Genomic DNA, 14,343 nt, shown 5'->3' with positions numbered 1-14,343 from the left:
TACTTGTGAAATGTCGCTCACCATCTATTATCATATGCTATTATATCTGCTCCATTTTAATAGCTGGAGCATTCCAAAATAAAGTTAAACACAAAAAATCCTGTCAAAACAACTAGGAAAACCTGGTTGAACAGCTGTCAGCTAGTAGCCAATGTTCTTGTTTGTTTAGGTATATATTTTTATATTAATACCTTCATTAAAACTGTAAACAAACCACATTTTTCCTTAAACTTCTTACAGATATAGTCATGTAGTGAAGGCATAACTATTGTTAAGACATCTATTTGGAACCTGTGTAATTTTTTCCAAGGATTCTCATCAATCATTATTGTTATATGATGTTCATATAATCTTTTTTGAAAAAAGCTTCTAGCATCAATCCAAGCTTCTTACCTAGGATTTCAACTTGCAGAATTTGACACCTGAGCAAAGGACATACGCTGGTATGAAAATACACATATAAAGAAATATTATGAATTATTACAGTTGTTACATCATCACAGATAAAGGCGATTCACCATGTACTAAAAATAACTGAGGTCAAGAAGCTCCAACATCAGATCATGGTGTTTCTATAGATTGCAAAATTCACATACTTTCTAGCAGTTAGCTTTTTAGAAAAAACTATTTGGAAACCACCCATTCATGTACATTCAGAAATTGCTGCTTCATTTGTTGCACTGTTCTGTAGCCAGAACGCAGAAGAAAGTTATCTGCTAAAATCCTGCCAGCGCAATGCAGTTGATGCCTGTTTCCCAGGCTAGACATGCATATGATATTAATTCAGGTTTTATTTGCATTTCCTTGCAGACTTATTCAGGTCTCTTCTGCGTCGTGATAAATCCATACAAGCAACTGCCCATTTACTCAGAGAAGATCATTGACATGTACAAGGGAAAGAAGAGGCACGAGATGCCGCCCCACATCTACGCTATTGCAGACACAGCGTACAGGAGCATGCTGCAAGGTAGGAGAGTTTAATGCTGCAGTTCTTAGAAATTGCTGCCTACTAACGTGGGAGAAAACACCTTATATCTCCACATGGGCTCCTGCAAGAAGCACAGTCAGAAAAGATCTGTTGCAGAGGGCGATACAGGCTTTCTAGAAGTTTCAGAGGAATTCTTTGGCAGGAACGGCAGTCCACAAACACTGTTACTCAAAAAGGAAAAACAATCCTTTTACCCATCTGTGATGAGGCATGTGGGAAGGTTTCAAAGTCAAGCAAATAGTTTTGGCAAATACGGGCATGGAAAATGCTCCCTCTCCACCAGTGGAGACTATTCCAAAGTTAGCTGCTAGCACTGCTGTATCTGTCAGCATTGCTCCACTCTCTCTCTCTCTTTCTCTCTCCTAGCAAACTGAATTCAAATAATGTTTTGGGGCTAGTTTCATTACAGTCTAATGCTTTGGAGCCCTGAGTTAAGATGTACTCTGTTTTCTAACAATAATGCCAACAAGCAGCAATGGGAAAGCAGTCAGGCCCCAAATAGTGCAAACAAAACCTTTGAAATTCACAGTGCCCTCCTCCTTCTGCAGTTACTACTGACAGTTTGAGAGGGTTTTGCTCCGAGAAAATAAGCAGAATTTAGGGCCAAAAAAGCTACTAGTGATGAATGTATGAGGCTGCAATGCCTACAGACTACAGGGACACAACCGGTTGCCATCTCACAGCAACCTCGGGTGCCCCAAGAAACCAGAACGCTACAAAACACTTCGAAATTTAAATGCCCTCATTAGGAGCCTGATCCTGCAGAAATTCTGTCTGGTAACTATTGCTCAGCAGGGTCACACCTTGGCCCTAAAGTTTAGGGCCTTCCAGTTTGGAAGTTAAGGATTTAAGGCTTATGGGTTTTAGATCCAACTGGTGAAAACAATTAACAGCATCTTGAAATTTCAGTTTAGCAGCTAGGTTAGTACCTGGCATTGATTTCTTCGTAATATTTACATACATACCCAGAACACTGTTTCAGAGAAACTAGTCCGTTCAAAACTACTGTGCACTTCATTTGACTATGCAAATGAAGTTACACAGTATTTCTCCATGTGCACAGCACATCATAGTCACAAGGATTGCAGTACTCCTGTACTTGTCCTACTTGAAATATGAACCTGATGAATACACTGGATGTTATATGTAGTCAGTTTGGCATATCCTAGTTAATTGTTATTTTCTAAACCAAGATTTAGACTAGACAAAGTCCTTCCCCACAATGAAAAAGGATTATCTTATATGTGTGGGCCAGGCCATCGAATCCACAGAAGTATGATTAAATTACCCTATTCCAGGCAGACTTCTACTCACTGAAAATGCCAAACAAAGCTCTGTCATTTTTGTAATTCAACTCTAAACCCAGAGAACTAGGTATCTGCTTTACAATATCTTTTTTCTTTTTTTCTCTCTATGGCTCATATAACATTTATTCTCTGGAGCTATTTTAGTTCCTTTATTTGAGTACATCCCAGAAGTCATAGCCACAGTGCAGCAGCAGAGAAGGAGGATCAATAAAGCAACAACAAAAGACATCTGGAAAACAGACCTTCCTCCGTGTAACAGCAGAGTTATTCAGGAAGACAGGCATATCAAATATGTTTAGAATTGAGGGGGCAAGTGCTTTTGAAATAACATGATTCAGTAAACAATATTAGATGTTATCATAGTTATAAGAAACTTACTTGGCATAAGATCATCCTACTAAGCCACAGTCTCATATCCATCTTCCAGATCATCTCTTGAACTCTGTACTCTGCATCCAGCACTGTCCAGGGCTCCAAGCAGGCCCTGAGGTCAAAGCAGTCTTCTTCCTTCAGATTCTTTGTTTAAGCAGCAAGCCTTGCAGGGAAGCTCTGCAAGAAGCCCCTGGCTCCTGCAGGTCATCAGCAGTGTTCTCATTCAGCTGTGCAGAATGCTGCTGCTTGTCCCTAAAAATGGGATGGGGAAAAAACTATCTGCAGGAAAGAGAAAAACAACCCCATAGTACTAAAGCATGTGCTGAAACAAGAGAATTCTTTCAGCCTGACATTACACGAGTTTTCTGCTTAACGTGAAACTAGTATCAGCATAGATCAGCCTGATACCTGCAACATAAGGACCTCTTTCTATTTTCCTCTCTCTGGCTGTTTCCTGTTCTTCCTAACATGCTCTCCCAAGCAGTGGTGAAGCCACTGGATCTGACTTGCCTTTTGCTGTGGTCATTAACTGCACCTAGGACAACCTGGGCTCAGTTGTGACTTCCAGGCTGGGTGCTGGGAAGGAAGGCAGCAAGAGTGCATGCTTCTCCCTATTCACTTTTTCAATGCTCATAATAGTTTTCTGTCCCCACCAACTACTAGGAGACCTTTATACCTCATTATTCATGTGGTCCCTTTGCAAGGAATTCATCTTGACAGCAGAGAGGAGGAAGAGAGCAAGTAGAAAGTGGAAGCTTTAAGAGCTTGTTCCACTACCTCCCATTCTAACCACGCACAGCTGGCAGGGCAGCCAGAGAGCAGCCCCATGAGAGCGTGAATCACAGGCCCAGGACACCCACACTTTACTTGCCTGTTTACTTGCACATGCCATTTTGGAGTCTCTCCATCTCTGAAGAGAGCCCCCACTGGTTTGAAAGCTGTGCTTTTGTTTATAAAAATGAACTCATGTTTTGCGTATAAAACTAAACCAAACCTCAGAATAACTCTAGTTATTCAGCCAAATTATATTCACATTGGAGTGGCGAAAGTGGGTGTCAACAGGATTGTGTTTGTGTGCACGCAACACATCTAGACATAGAGAGCCCCATAGTTTTTTGTAAGTGTATTTACAAATAGAATATAAACAGAAATTCTTACTCATAAACATGGATCAGGGCACTGGATGTTTTTGTGAAATTTCAGTGTTGCTCCTTATCTGGGAAACTTGCACAGTTTTTTCTTGCCAAAGTAAAACGTATCTTAGATTCCTGAGACTGAAGAATTACATTCTGGTACTCCACGAGCAAGGCCACTTGGCCAAGAGCAATCAGCTTGTTCAGATGTCGCAAGGAACCTTAATCTTTCAGTGAATCAAGCCTCAGTGTCTGCAGACTGCTGGTCTTATTGCAGCCTCATCATCTGAGATCACAGCTCTTCACATTCTCACCCCCTCTGTTGGCACGAACATTCAGCAAAAAACATGAGCTGTGCACACTGTACTCCTCCTCTGCTTTAGAGACTTACTTGGTTACTGTATTAATTAGGGATAATGTTTAAGTCCTATCGAAGTTTTTCTAGTAATATCACTTAGCCATGGTTAACAGAAATCAGATAATTGGACTTCTCTTCCAAATATGAAGAAAAGCTGACAGCTCACAGGACACAGGAATTAACCAAGATGTTGGCTGGGTAGAGATAAAATTTCCACTTGTATCAAGCGCTTCTGAGCACCTAAAACACTTTTACAAATCACAGTCATGCTGTCTCATGCTCAAAGTGGGGTGCTGGATGTCTTATTGAATCTACTTATTACCATATCACTAATGCAGTATGATTATTGCCCAGGCACAGTTAGTGATGTAGATTTACAGCTAGAACAAAAATAAACTTTCTCCACTTTAACCTAAAAGACTAAGGGAATATAACATTCCATGGGAGCATTTCATGTGTGTATCTGTCCCCAGGAGCTACCACGCTGAGCTGGGTCCCACTGACTGTCTGTACACACTAGCTAGTTGACTACTATTAAGAGACTGTGATCATAAGAAATCTCCTGAAGCTTCTGCACCCACCTCTCTCTCCTGTGTTTTAGATGAAGTAGCTCACTGGTGGCACAGCTGCCATATGAAGGGCATCCAGTAAAGATGAGTAATTCTGCTGCCTTCTGCCATCTTCCCTGCATGCAGCAAGTAGCAAATAAGTGATAAACAATAATGTGGAAATGTGGAAATGTGGAAAACCAGGTTATGTAGCAGTAATAGCAGCTATAAAGTTTTCATGTGGATGATTGGGCTTTTATTAAGCTCTTTGGCAGTAAATCCTCATGGAGAAGATATATTATGGCTTTCTGCAGAATCAGGAAGGTTATCTATTTTCTGCAAAGCCATTTTTATGCAAGCTTGAGTTAAAGACGGAAAAACAAACAACCCGGTGGTTACTGAGAGGTATGGGAGGGAAACACAGTTCCCAAGATCTTAGAAAAGCAGGCTGCTGTGAAAAGCCATCTGTTTACTGTGTCCTTAGCAGGACTGTACAGAAATGTCCCCTTCAGGCAGCACAGTTATTAACAAATGTAAAGAAGCAGCAAGCAAGCGTTGGAACATGGTTTCAGTCTGGTTTTTTCCTTTTATGGTAAAGCTGCCAACTTGCTGCTTCATTGTGATAAACAATCTGATTTTGTTTGTGATTAAGCAGAGCTAGCTGGTCTATCAAGAACAGAGGGGCATATGATTCTTACAAGCAGTCTGGAGGTGTTTGGTGAAAAAGCTAAGCAGATTCCAGGGAAAAAAAAGGTCAACTGCATGTTAAGGAAAGCTGTTGGGGTTTAGAATGTAAATGTAGATCTCTATGCTATTGAAAATTGAGAAGAAAATTTTAAAATGTCCAAAACATCTAATAGAGAAATACACGGGGTATGACAGTCTTCCAAGTGTCAAATTTTTTAAAAAGACATTAACCAAAAAGATATTGGAATCTAGAAGATATATTTTGTTGCTTTTTAAGCCCCAGGAATTATGTTAAAGGAGTTTTATTCATGCAAGTCATTCCCTTCTGATAGATCTACCCACATCAAGTAACAGACTCCCAAAATAGGGCACAGTCTTTCCTATGTAGAATAAAACATTCCAGAACAGAAATAGGAGTAATTGAATGGGACACCCCTTGAAAGTAAATGGGACCAGTATCTGCAGGCCAAGTCATTACAGAATAGGATTAGACCTCCTGATACGTTTCATCCTTAGCACTGCAATTTGTTAGAACTGCTGAAGGAAATAGAGTCACATCTGGAATTCTCCCTTCATGAGTGTGCGCAGGACAGTTTGTCAGCAGGAGGTTTCACAGGACAGGCTGCACAGTTCAGGATGCAGGGCTGAAATCTTTGAGATTTCATATGGCCACCAAACACAAGGGAAGTTAGAAGGGAGTAAATCCAGCTTGCGAGAATACCATGAGGTTGTTCACCTCCAGAGAATAGGCAAATTGCACAGGTTCAGTCCCAGAAGCCTTTCAGACTACAAGAGAAAGCTGAAAGCAAATAAGTAATTTTGATTTTCCTTCCAAGAACCCCCAATAGCCCTCAAGCAAGTTTCTGTCAATCAGGGTTACAAAGAGCTCTTTCACCAGATGGCATCCTTGCAGAGCCAGCAACAACCCAGCAGACCCTGCTTTCAGTCTGATTCTTTCCAAGACCAAAGACCCATCATTCCTTCCATTCCCCTCTTACTTCTATTTCTGCAGGATTCATTCCCTGTACCTGTATGAGGGCTGGGCTGACCAAGTCTGAAAAAACTCAGTAGCTCTGGCTTGGCTTGCACAGCATGTTCTCTATCCCAGGGGGCAGTGGGTTCACCTTCTGACCTTCCTAATCCTTCTTCTTCTCTTATGTTTCAGCAAAGCTGCCCATATGCATGTACTCATGCAAACCCCTGTGGTGGGCCAGTTTATGACATACCTTCAGGAGGGGCTTTAGCAAAGAGTAGTGAGAAAATACTTGGCTTGGAAGAGACCAACTTTTTCTAACGTTCCCTGAGCTCAGAAATTCCACTGGCAACTCTGTATCAAGGAGTCACTTTTATTTTCTTAATGGTATTTATGGGTTTGTGATGCAATATCAATATATGCCCATGGTTTCTATTTACACAACAGTGTATTTTTAGCAAAAGTTCTACTGTGTTATTACTTTTTTAATTTAAAAGAAAGCCAAGCTTGTATCCTGCAGTGAAAAATAAACATGGCTCACAGCTCCTCTACTCACAAATGTTTATGTGGAAGAGTCCTGCTGTGCTGATTGCTGACAAATATCTCCAATAGAAACACAATGAGTCATTTTGCACCAATTTACTGAATAAAGCAGTTCAGTGGCACCATTTGTGGTGTGAGTGGTCAACAAAGCAGTTAATGCTATAGCTATCAAGGAACTGGAAGTAAAACGATTGTTTAATATCAATCCCAGCCACAGCAGAATCCTCCACTGCTTTTCCTAGACTGGCTGTGGCCCAGGCAGCAATTACAAATTTCAAGCTTAATAGGTCGGATTTATCTCCATTATCTTTACACAGTACAGAAAGCTTCCTTATCTCATGGTATTTATTACATACAGGGCAGTGACAGGGGCAAGCAGTCAGATAGATAGCCCCGCAAGTTACCCCACACACTGAATAGAAGGAGACGTTCAAGTCTTGACCTGTGACCAGAGGCTCCACTGGGCCAATGCTAGCTCTGCATTTGATAAAAAATGCTGAACCATATAGAAATATTTGCTTCTGCCTTAATCATCTGCCTCAGGTCTCACATTTGTAAACTACGCACACTTTTCACAAATGTATTTGAGCTGCCTGGGAATTTATTTTCCTAAGTCAGAAGGTTTTTCTACAGTCTGTACAAGGCAGTCTGTGACAGTCTCACTCAAAGAATGGCCATCTTCAAAGCCAGGGCAGGTTGCTCAGAGCTTTGTTCAAGTCTGTTTCCAAACAGCTCCAAGGGTGGAGATACCACGCCTCTCTGGGCAACCTGTCCCAGTATTCGGCCATTTCCACGGTGGAAAAAAAAAAATAATCACAGAATCATAGAATCATAGAATCATAGAATTGTTTTGGTTGGAAGAGACCTTAAAGATCATCTTGTTCTACTTTAGAACCGGTGACAGCAAACACACTGGTCGTGCATCTTTACATAGATGATAAATTGTAAATCCTCATTACCACAGACTTTTCTGGAAGCCTTGCTTCAATGGAGCTTTACAAAATAATTTAGCATTGTTGAGCTCATTATGAAACCTGAGCAGGTGTTTATTGTCCATCACAGCCTAGAGATCTTAGCCTGAGACCAGCCTTTTGGTAGAAAATTCTGTGTAAAGGTTCTGAAGGTAAAGAGAAACTCTGACTCCAAAAGCATAAGCAGGGAGGGATGCTGCAAGAGCAGGTTATGCGTGTAAAACTAAACCTTCCTGCAGCATTGCAGCTCACTGGACTCTGCTGTGCAGAAACCTCTTACATGCCTCATGCAGTAGAAATGGAGATTTTGGCCCACCTTTTTGTAAATGTCGATCTAAAATGTGTTTGATGGTCCTGTTCATAGTTAAAAGCATGAAGAATGCTTAGGTACTTGCAGACATGCTGTTGAAAAATATGTGAAGTATCTTGGTTTATCTTATTCTTTGGAGAACATCTCGAAGAAATTAATATCCTCTTGGTAAAAGTTGTCTCTCAGTCTGAAATGAAACACAGTACATTATTCAGGTATTCGAACTGCTCTGCTTTCAAAATTCAAAGCTTTGCATGATCAGCTTAAAATATTTTATGTTTTGATGCCTTATCTATCCAGACTTTGTCTCAAATGGGCTGCTAGCCATACTTTATAAGCATAGTAAAAACCTAAGAGTTTCAGGTTTGAAATTTTCAGTTATAATCTTCTTATAGAGAGCCTGATCTCTCCGCTGTCCTCATTACAGTTCATCTCCAATGGAATTTACAAAAACTGGTTTTGAACTCTTAACCTTTTGTTCATTTTTGGTGCAAAATATTTCCTTTAGAGATGGTTATTTAAATGTGAGGGCAAATTATATAAGATATGAACCCAGTACTTTTGACTAATCATGAATGGCCAGATTTTGGAAGCTGTAGGCTATTCAATGTAAATCTTTATAAATATAAGTGCTTGTGTCAGGATAACCATTTTCCCTAATTAATGGATTTAATTATTTTTATTCACAGATCGAGAAGACCAGTCTATCCTGTGCACGTAAGTAAACTATTTTAGTATAACTCAACATTACAGTGTCTGTCTTTGTTCAAAATTGGTTCAAATTCTGATGGAACAGACATAGTCTCCTCACCTTCAGTAAGCTTTAACTCCAATCCTAAATCTGCTCCAGTAGATATGTCGATAAAATAAAAAGCAGATATCAGTGTCATAGGAAGTCTTTAAGGCACAAAGTTATTTCTTTAAGTTGACTTTCTGAATTTAGAGATTTAAGAGTTTACAATCAACAGTTGGGGAGTGTGGTTGTAAAACTGTGTGTAGAGAGAACAAGGGATTTTAAAAGGTTCCTAGAGGAAGCTGAGGAACGGAGAAAACTGAGGAATACAGAGCATCCCAGATAGCTACCATACTCTTTTTCATTTTTAGCTGTTGGTGGCTCACCACAACTTCTTAATTCAATTGTCAGTGCCAAAAAGTGTGATCATTCTTGTTCATGCTGTTGTTTTGTGCTGTTTGCATATACTGTAGCTAGAAGGGGAAAGGCTTGGTACCTCCCTGCTGGCAGAGGCCACCCCTGAGCCATGCACGAAGCAGGGCTGTGCTGGCTAGGAGGGCTCAGTAGCACAGCGCAAGCTGGACCCTTCTGCAGCCTCTGTGTGATTGGTTTAGGCAATAGTGAAATACCAGCTAAGCCAGCCCTGTTTTGCACTCTGATTTCATCATGTCCTGGCTTGCTGAATGCCTGCTCTTTGAGTTTTGACCTGCCAGTGCTCAGACAGAGCCAGCAGGGGGGTTCAGTTGTTGTATCGTGTGTCAGGCAGCGATTTCATTGCAATAAGCTTTGCTTTGCACAACTTACTACTCCACAAAATCCCATTGGTTTATCATCCCTACCTATTTTGAAAAAAACTCAGACTGTTGAATTGGGCAGGGATCTCCTATTTGACCTTCAGGTTTGACCATTTCTCCATTCCTCTGTTGCTATTTAGTTGGTTTTATTTACTTGAATGACATCAAAGATGCCTTTGACACAATTTTGTGTTTGTTGTGTTAGGCATCTTCCAGTTTTCCTGATCAAAGGTAGGATTTGAATCTGTATAAATAGTAATTATTGTTCACAGAAGATGTCACGCATATTATTTATAGCAGGTTCATGCAGTGATGCTGTAGTCTGTCAAATATTGTATATATACATAATCTCAAACTGAACTGGTTTTAGGTGAAAATGTGGCTACTGACTGACTGAATATATATTTATACTACTGTTTTTAAAAAGCAATGCTACTGCTCACCAGCCATACAGTTAGTTAGAAGTGCCAGTGCTGACTGGAAAAAATTATCACCTAAGGAAAAGTAAAATTCTATACCATATCTGGTACCACAAGGGCTAGCATAGCTCTAGCCTCTGTTGTAATATGTAAGTAAGTATAGCAATCACAGAGCTGTCAAAAAATGCATTAATACTAAAACAAAATCCAAAAGTGCTGCAATGATGAAATAAAAATTGACCATCATGTTCTTCCCAGGATGAAATATGTTATGGTAATTTACAATATGCATTTCCTCCTTCTATTCTTGTACTTCAGTTTATTTTTCCATTGGTAAAAACCTTCAGATCTTTTTTTAACTTTTTTCTTTTTTTAACTTTTAATATTAGGATTTTAAAGAAAGGGACTTCCTTTTGCAAATCTATGTCTTTTTCTTCATGAAAATCAATTAAAGGATCCACTTCTGACAGTTATTTAATACTGAAAATACCTTTTTTTTTTACCTGGCCAGCTAAGCTGGAAACCTAAGTTGTTTCACACCAGTAATACGTAAAATAGATAGAAAGAAATGTCTTTCCCATTTTGAAAACAGCCACAGTAAGTGATTCATTGAGATGTTTAGAATAACTGCTGTGTGTTGGATGGACATCACAAGCCATAGCTTAAAACAGCCCTCACGTCTTTTAAACCAAAAAGATTAGTCAAGCTAAAATCACTGTACACAATTTAAACCACTACTGGTTTATCATTTTGTTGGCCTTATTTGGCTGTACAGAAAGCAGAAAGTTCACTTGGCTTTCAGCTGGGCAGCTGTCAAGTGGAATCAATTTGCATTATTTTATAGAATTGTTAAATATTCTAAGGAATTGTCTTTTTGCCTAAAATATGTAACAATAACTGAAGACTTCAAGGCATTGATTAGCTGGGATATTCTCTTTAAATAGCTACAGACTCAAACTTTCCAAGGCCTGGTACCTAAATTGTAACAAATGTAGCTGTAAGGATTCATATATAAGTAGCTGTGAATCCTGCCAAAAACCCACTTATGTTTAGTGATGCTGCAGTGTAGACTCCTGCATTCTTTCACATATTGCTACCCATATCCCACAAATAACTTTTTAACCCCATGGGAATTCAGCAGGATAGCCAAAATACTGGTATGAAAATGCAAGCAGGAATTGTGCACTTCATTTTTAAATACTTTGTGCTGTGTGCTTTGTACTACTACTACAAGGTTATTCCACTGTTAGTGGAGCTCATCCGTAAAGCAAAGGCCTGGTGAGATGCTGAGTGCCTGGGACTTGCCTGAAATGCTGCTGGGGCACAGGCAGAGGCATAGATCTGAGAACTAGGCATGGTTCCATATTTCTGAGTATAAATATACTCATTCTCAGGTCTTCACCCTTAGCTCATTGAACCTACCCTCATGTGGTTAAGTATTGTTTGCATTCTTTTTCAATCCCTACCCTCTGTGTGATTAACTGTGGTACACTTAAAATGCTCCATCTGTCTTTAATGCTCATGGGTTCTAATGCTTCCTCAGAATTCCCTGTCTTTCCTAGCTCTCATTATTCCATCTACATTTTATTAATAACTACACACATACTGCCTTTGATCTGCTCTCCTCTGTGCACACATCCTTTCTGCTGTTAGCTCATTCTCATGGGCAGCATCACTGAACATCCTCTCATGTCAATTGCTCTCTGCCACTTCACAGTCAGCATTAAAACCCACATCCTATCATGCCCATTTACAAGCTGCCTCTCTGGAACATGAGAAACCTTATACCATGGCTGTGCTTACTATTGTATCTGTGGCTCCATTATTATAACGTAACATGACATGACATAACATATGTAATACACAATATATAATACTGCAGTAAGGGCATGAGATCTTATTATTTTGTATGTCTGAAAACTAAGACAGTTAAGACTTTTCCATCCTCATGTTTTGGTCCTTGTACTGTTATGGGCGGCCTTCACTGCTCTCCCTAGCTATTGGGATTCCCTGAAACTCCTGCCTGTGCTTAGGCCTCCCCCAGTGCAGTCTCTCTTGTTCGGCATCTGAGTTGGCTGTGAAATATTCTGTATTCACTGTTGCAAAGACCATACTGGTCTGTGTTGACCAGCACATTACATGTTGCTGAAGAAAAAATCCCAAGACATCTGTCCAGTTGCTCACAGACCAGAACAACCTCAGTGCATCAGCCATTACGCATGAATTGGACTAAGCAATGGCCAGTGAACACGCTTGTGACTTTTCAAGCTTCTACCAATATAAGTAGAGACACCAGCCCTCAAAGGAGAGTTCTGGTCTTTAGGTTGTTTGATTTCTAAAGATGCAAGTGGATTCTCCTGGAGTTTTCAAAAGGTTTTTTACTAAAAATTCCACAGGTGCCTATTTGTTTAGCTAAGCATGTGAGTGTTTTAATGATCTCCTCCTTGAACTTGTCTTGTCTTGAGGTTATCATATTTTAGCCACTTCCTGAAAACAGTGGGTATAATGTTTTCAACAAAGCAGATGTGGCTAAATACACAAGTTTCAGTTAAGCAAAAAAATCACCTTAAATGAATGAGAAAAAAATCTGATCAAAAATCTGATCAAGAATCTGCATGTTTGGGGTAATGTGAAGCCTGTGAAAACAAATGCTTGTTAAACATTTGATTTGTACGTATGATCAAATCCTTTTTATTACCTTTTACTTTTTTTTTTAATACATGCATTTAGTTTGAATAGCTTCTATAAAAACACACGGTAGGAAGGTGCTATTTCCCCTTAATTTTATACAGTAACAGACAAAATATTGGGTGAGGCAGTGACCATCCTGCCCTTTTCCTCTTCCCCCCCTCTCTCTTTTTGGACAAACTTTCCAGAGCCTCACCCAGCCATGGGACTTCAGCCCACTGTCTCCCCTGACACGTGTCAGGAAGCAGAGACATACAGAACATCCTCCAATCTGCAAAGCCCCATTAGTCAAAAGACTCCTCCACAAGAGACCTAAACTCTTTTCTTTCCCAGCTCACTAAATCTCAAAGGCTGGAGCTGTCAAGCCTTGCTGCCTGGCCCTTCTCCCATACAGATATCTTGTGTAGCTTTAGACCCAGGGTGGAGCTTGGTGCTGAACCAGCTTGGTCTCTTTTGGGAAATTTTTTATAAGTAAACTAGTAGGATCAGTAGACTGGCTTCTGAGACAGGTCTCTAGTGGGGTACAGCTGGTCTAGGACAAAGATGTTTGTTATCTTTGCACATCTTGTACTGCAGGATGAAGCCTGCCAAGCCCTGATGTGATTTAGAGCACCTCGCTGAGTGCTCTACGCACAGAGGCTTCCAGCAGAGCCAGCATAGCCAGATTAGGAGACGTGTGAATGGGCAATTTTTGTGGTTCATTGCTTACTGAAACAAATGGTGAAAATAAATTCTTCTGTTACTTTTTAGATACCTCCAAAAGTGGAATTAAGCTAAGTCTTATATTATAATAATGTAGAAAGCTCTCAAATTTGGGGGGGAAAAAAAACAAACCCAAAAAAACCCCCCAAAAATCAAATATCTTTTAAATTGATTTTTCCGTTATACCCACATGTACAAGAGTCCTAGCTACACCACAAGCTCACCCCACAGGTGGGGCCAATTTGTTAGACTCACCTTGTCGTGATTTGGAAACCTGTTCTAACTGGGGTAATTTTCGTGTGAGGTGAAGGTAATCATAGAATCATAGAATCAAGTAGGTTGGAAAAGGCTTTTAAGATCATGAAATCCAACTTTTACCCCAGGACCGCCAAGTCATGGAGGATTTAGTAGTTTATGTGGTACAAAAACTGTATTATAACTGAGCACTATATATGTGAGCTTATGTGCTTTAAATCCTATATTGAGTTCCTAGAACAATGCCTGGCAGCAAATGAGGGAAGAATAAATTTAAAATATGCCACACAGTGTGAGAGTGGTGTTTTTAAAAGAGCAAGCCTGTAAGCCTAATGGACCTTTTTGCTCTGGGAAAGCCAAGGAGTTTCTTAGGACAAAAACATGTATGGAAAGTAGATAAAGCACTGCATGTATGGAAAGTAGATAAAGTGCTGATGAGAACTGTGCAATGGGACCTGCTCTTGATCTGGGTTTTTTTGTGTTGCCCATCTGAGCTCGGTGCGAAGGACAGCACTGGCAGTAAATGTGCTGCCTCTATGTATGGCAGGCCACAAGAATGATT

At 40.1% G+C, this 14,343-nt stretch overlaps 1 protein-coding gene across 2 annotated transcripts in view; it reads left to right on the top strand.

The window, feature by feature from the left end:
- Nucleotides 1–14,343, top strand: part of MYH11 (myosin heavy chain 11) — a 60,940-nt gene that overhangs the window by 10,690 nt on the left and 35,907 nt on the right. For both annotated transcript variants that reach the window (XM_030483334.1, XM_030483335.1), the window contains exons 3-4: nt 811–967; nt 8,880–8,907. In XM_030483334.1, coding sequence (XP_030339194.1) covers nt 811–967; nt 8,880–8,907 — 185 coding nt within the window. The remainder of the gene's footprint in view (nt 1–810; nt 968–8,879; nt 8,908–14,343) is intronic.

The sequence above is a fragment of the Strigops habroptila genome, chromosome 4 (genome assembly GCF_004027225.2).
Source record: "Strigops habroptila isolate Jane chromosome 4, bStrHab1.2.pri, whole genome shotgun sequence".
Classification (NCBI taxonomy): domain Eukaryota; kingdom Metazoa; phylum Chordata; class Aves; order Psittaciformes; family Psittacidae; genus Strigops; species Strigops habroptila.
This window is presented reverse-complemented; position numbering and strand designations above follow the sequence as displayed.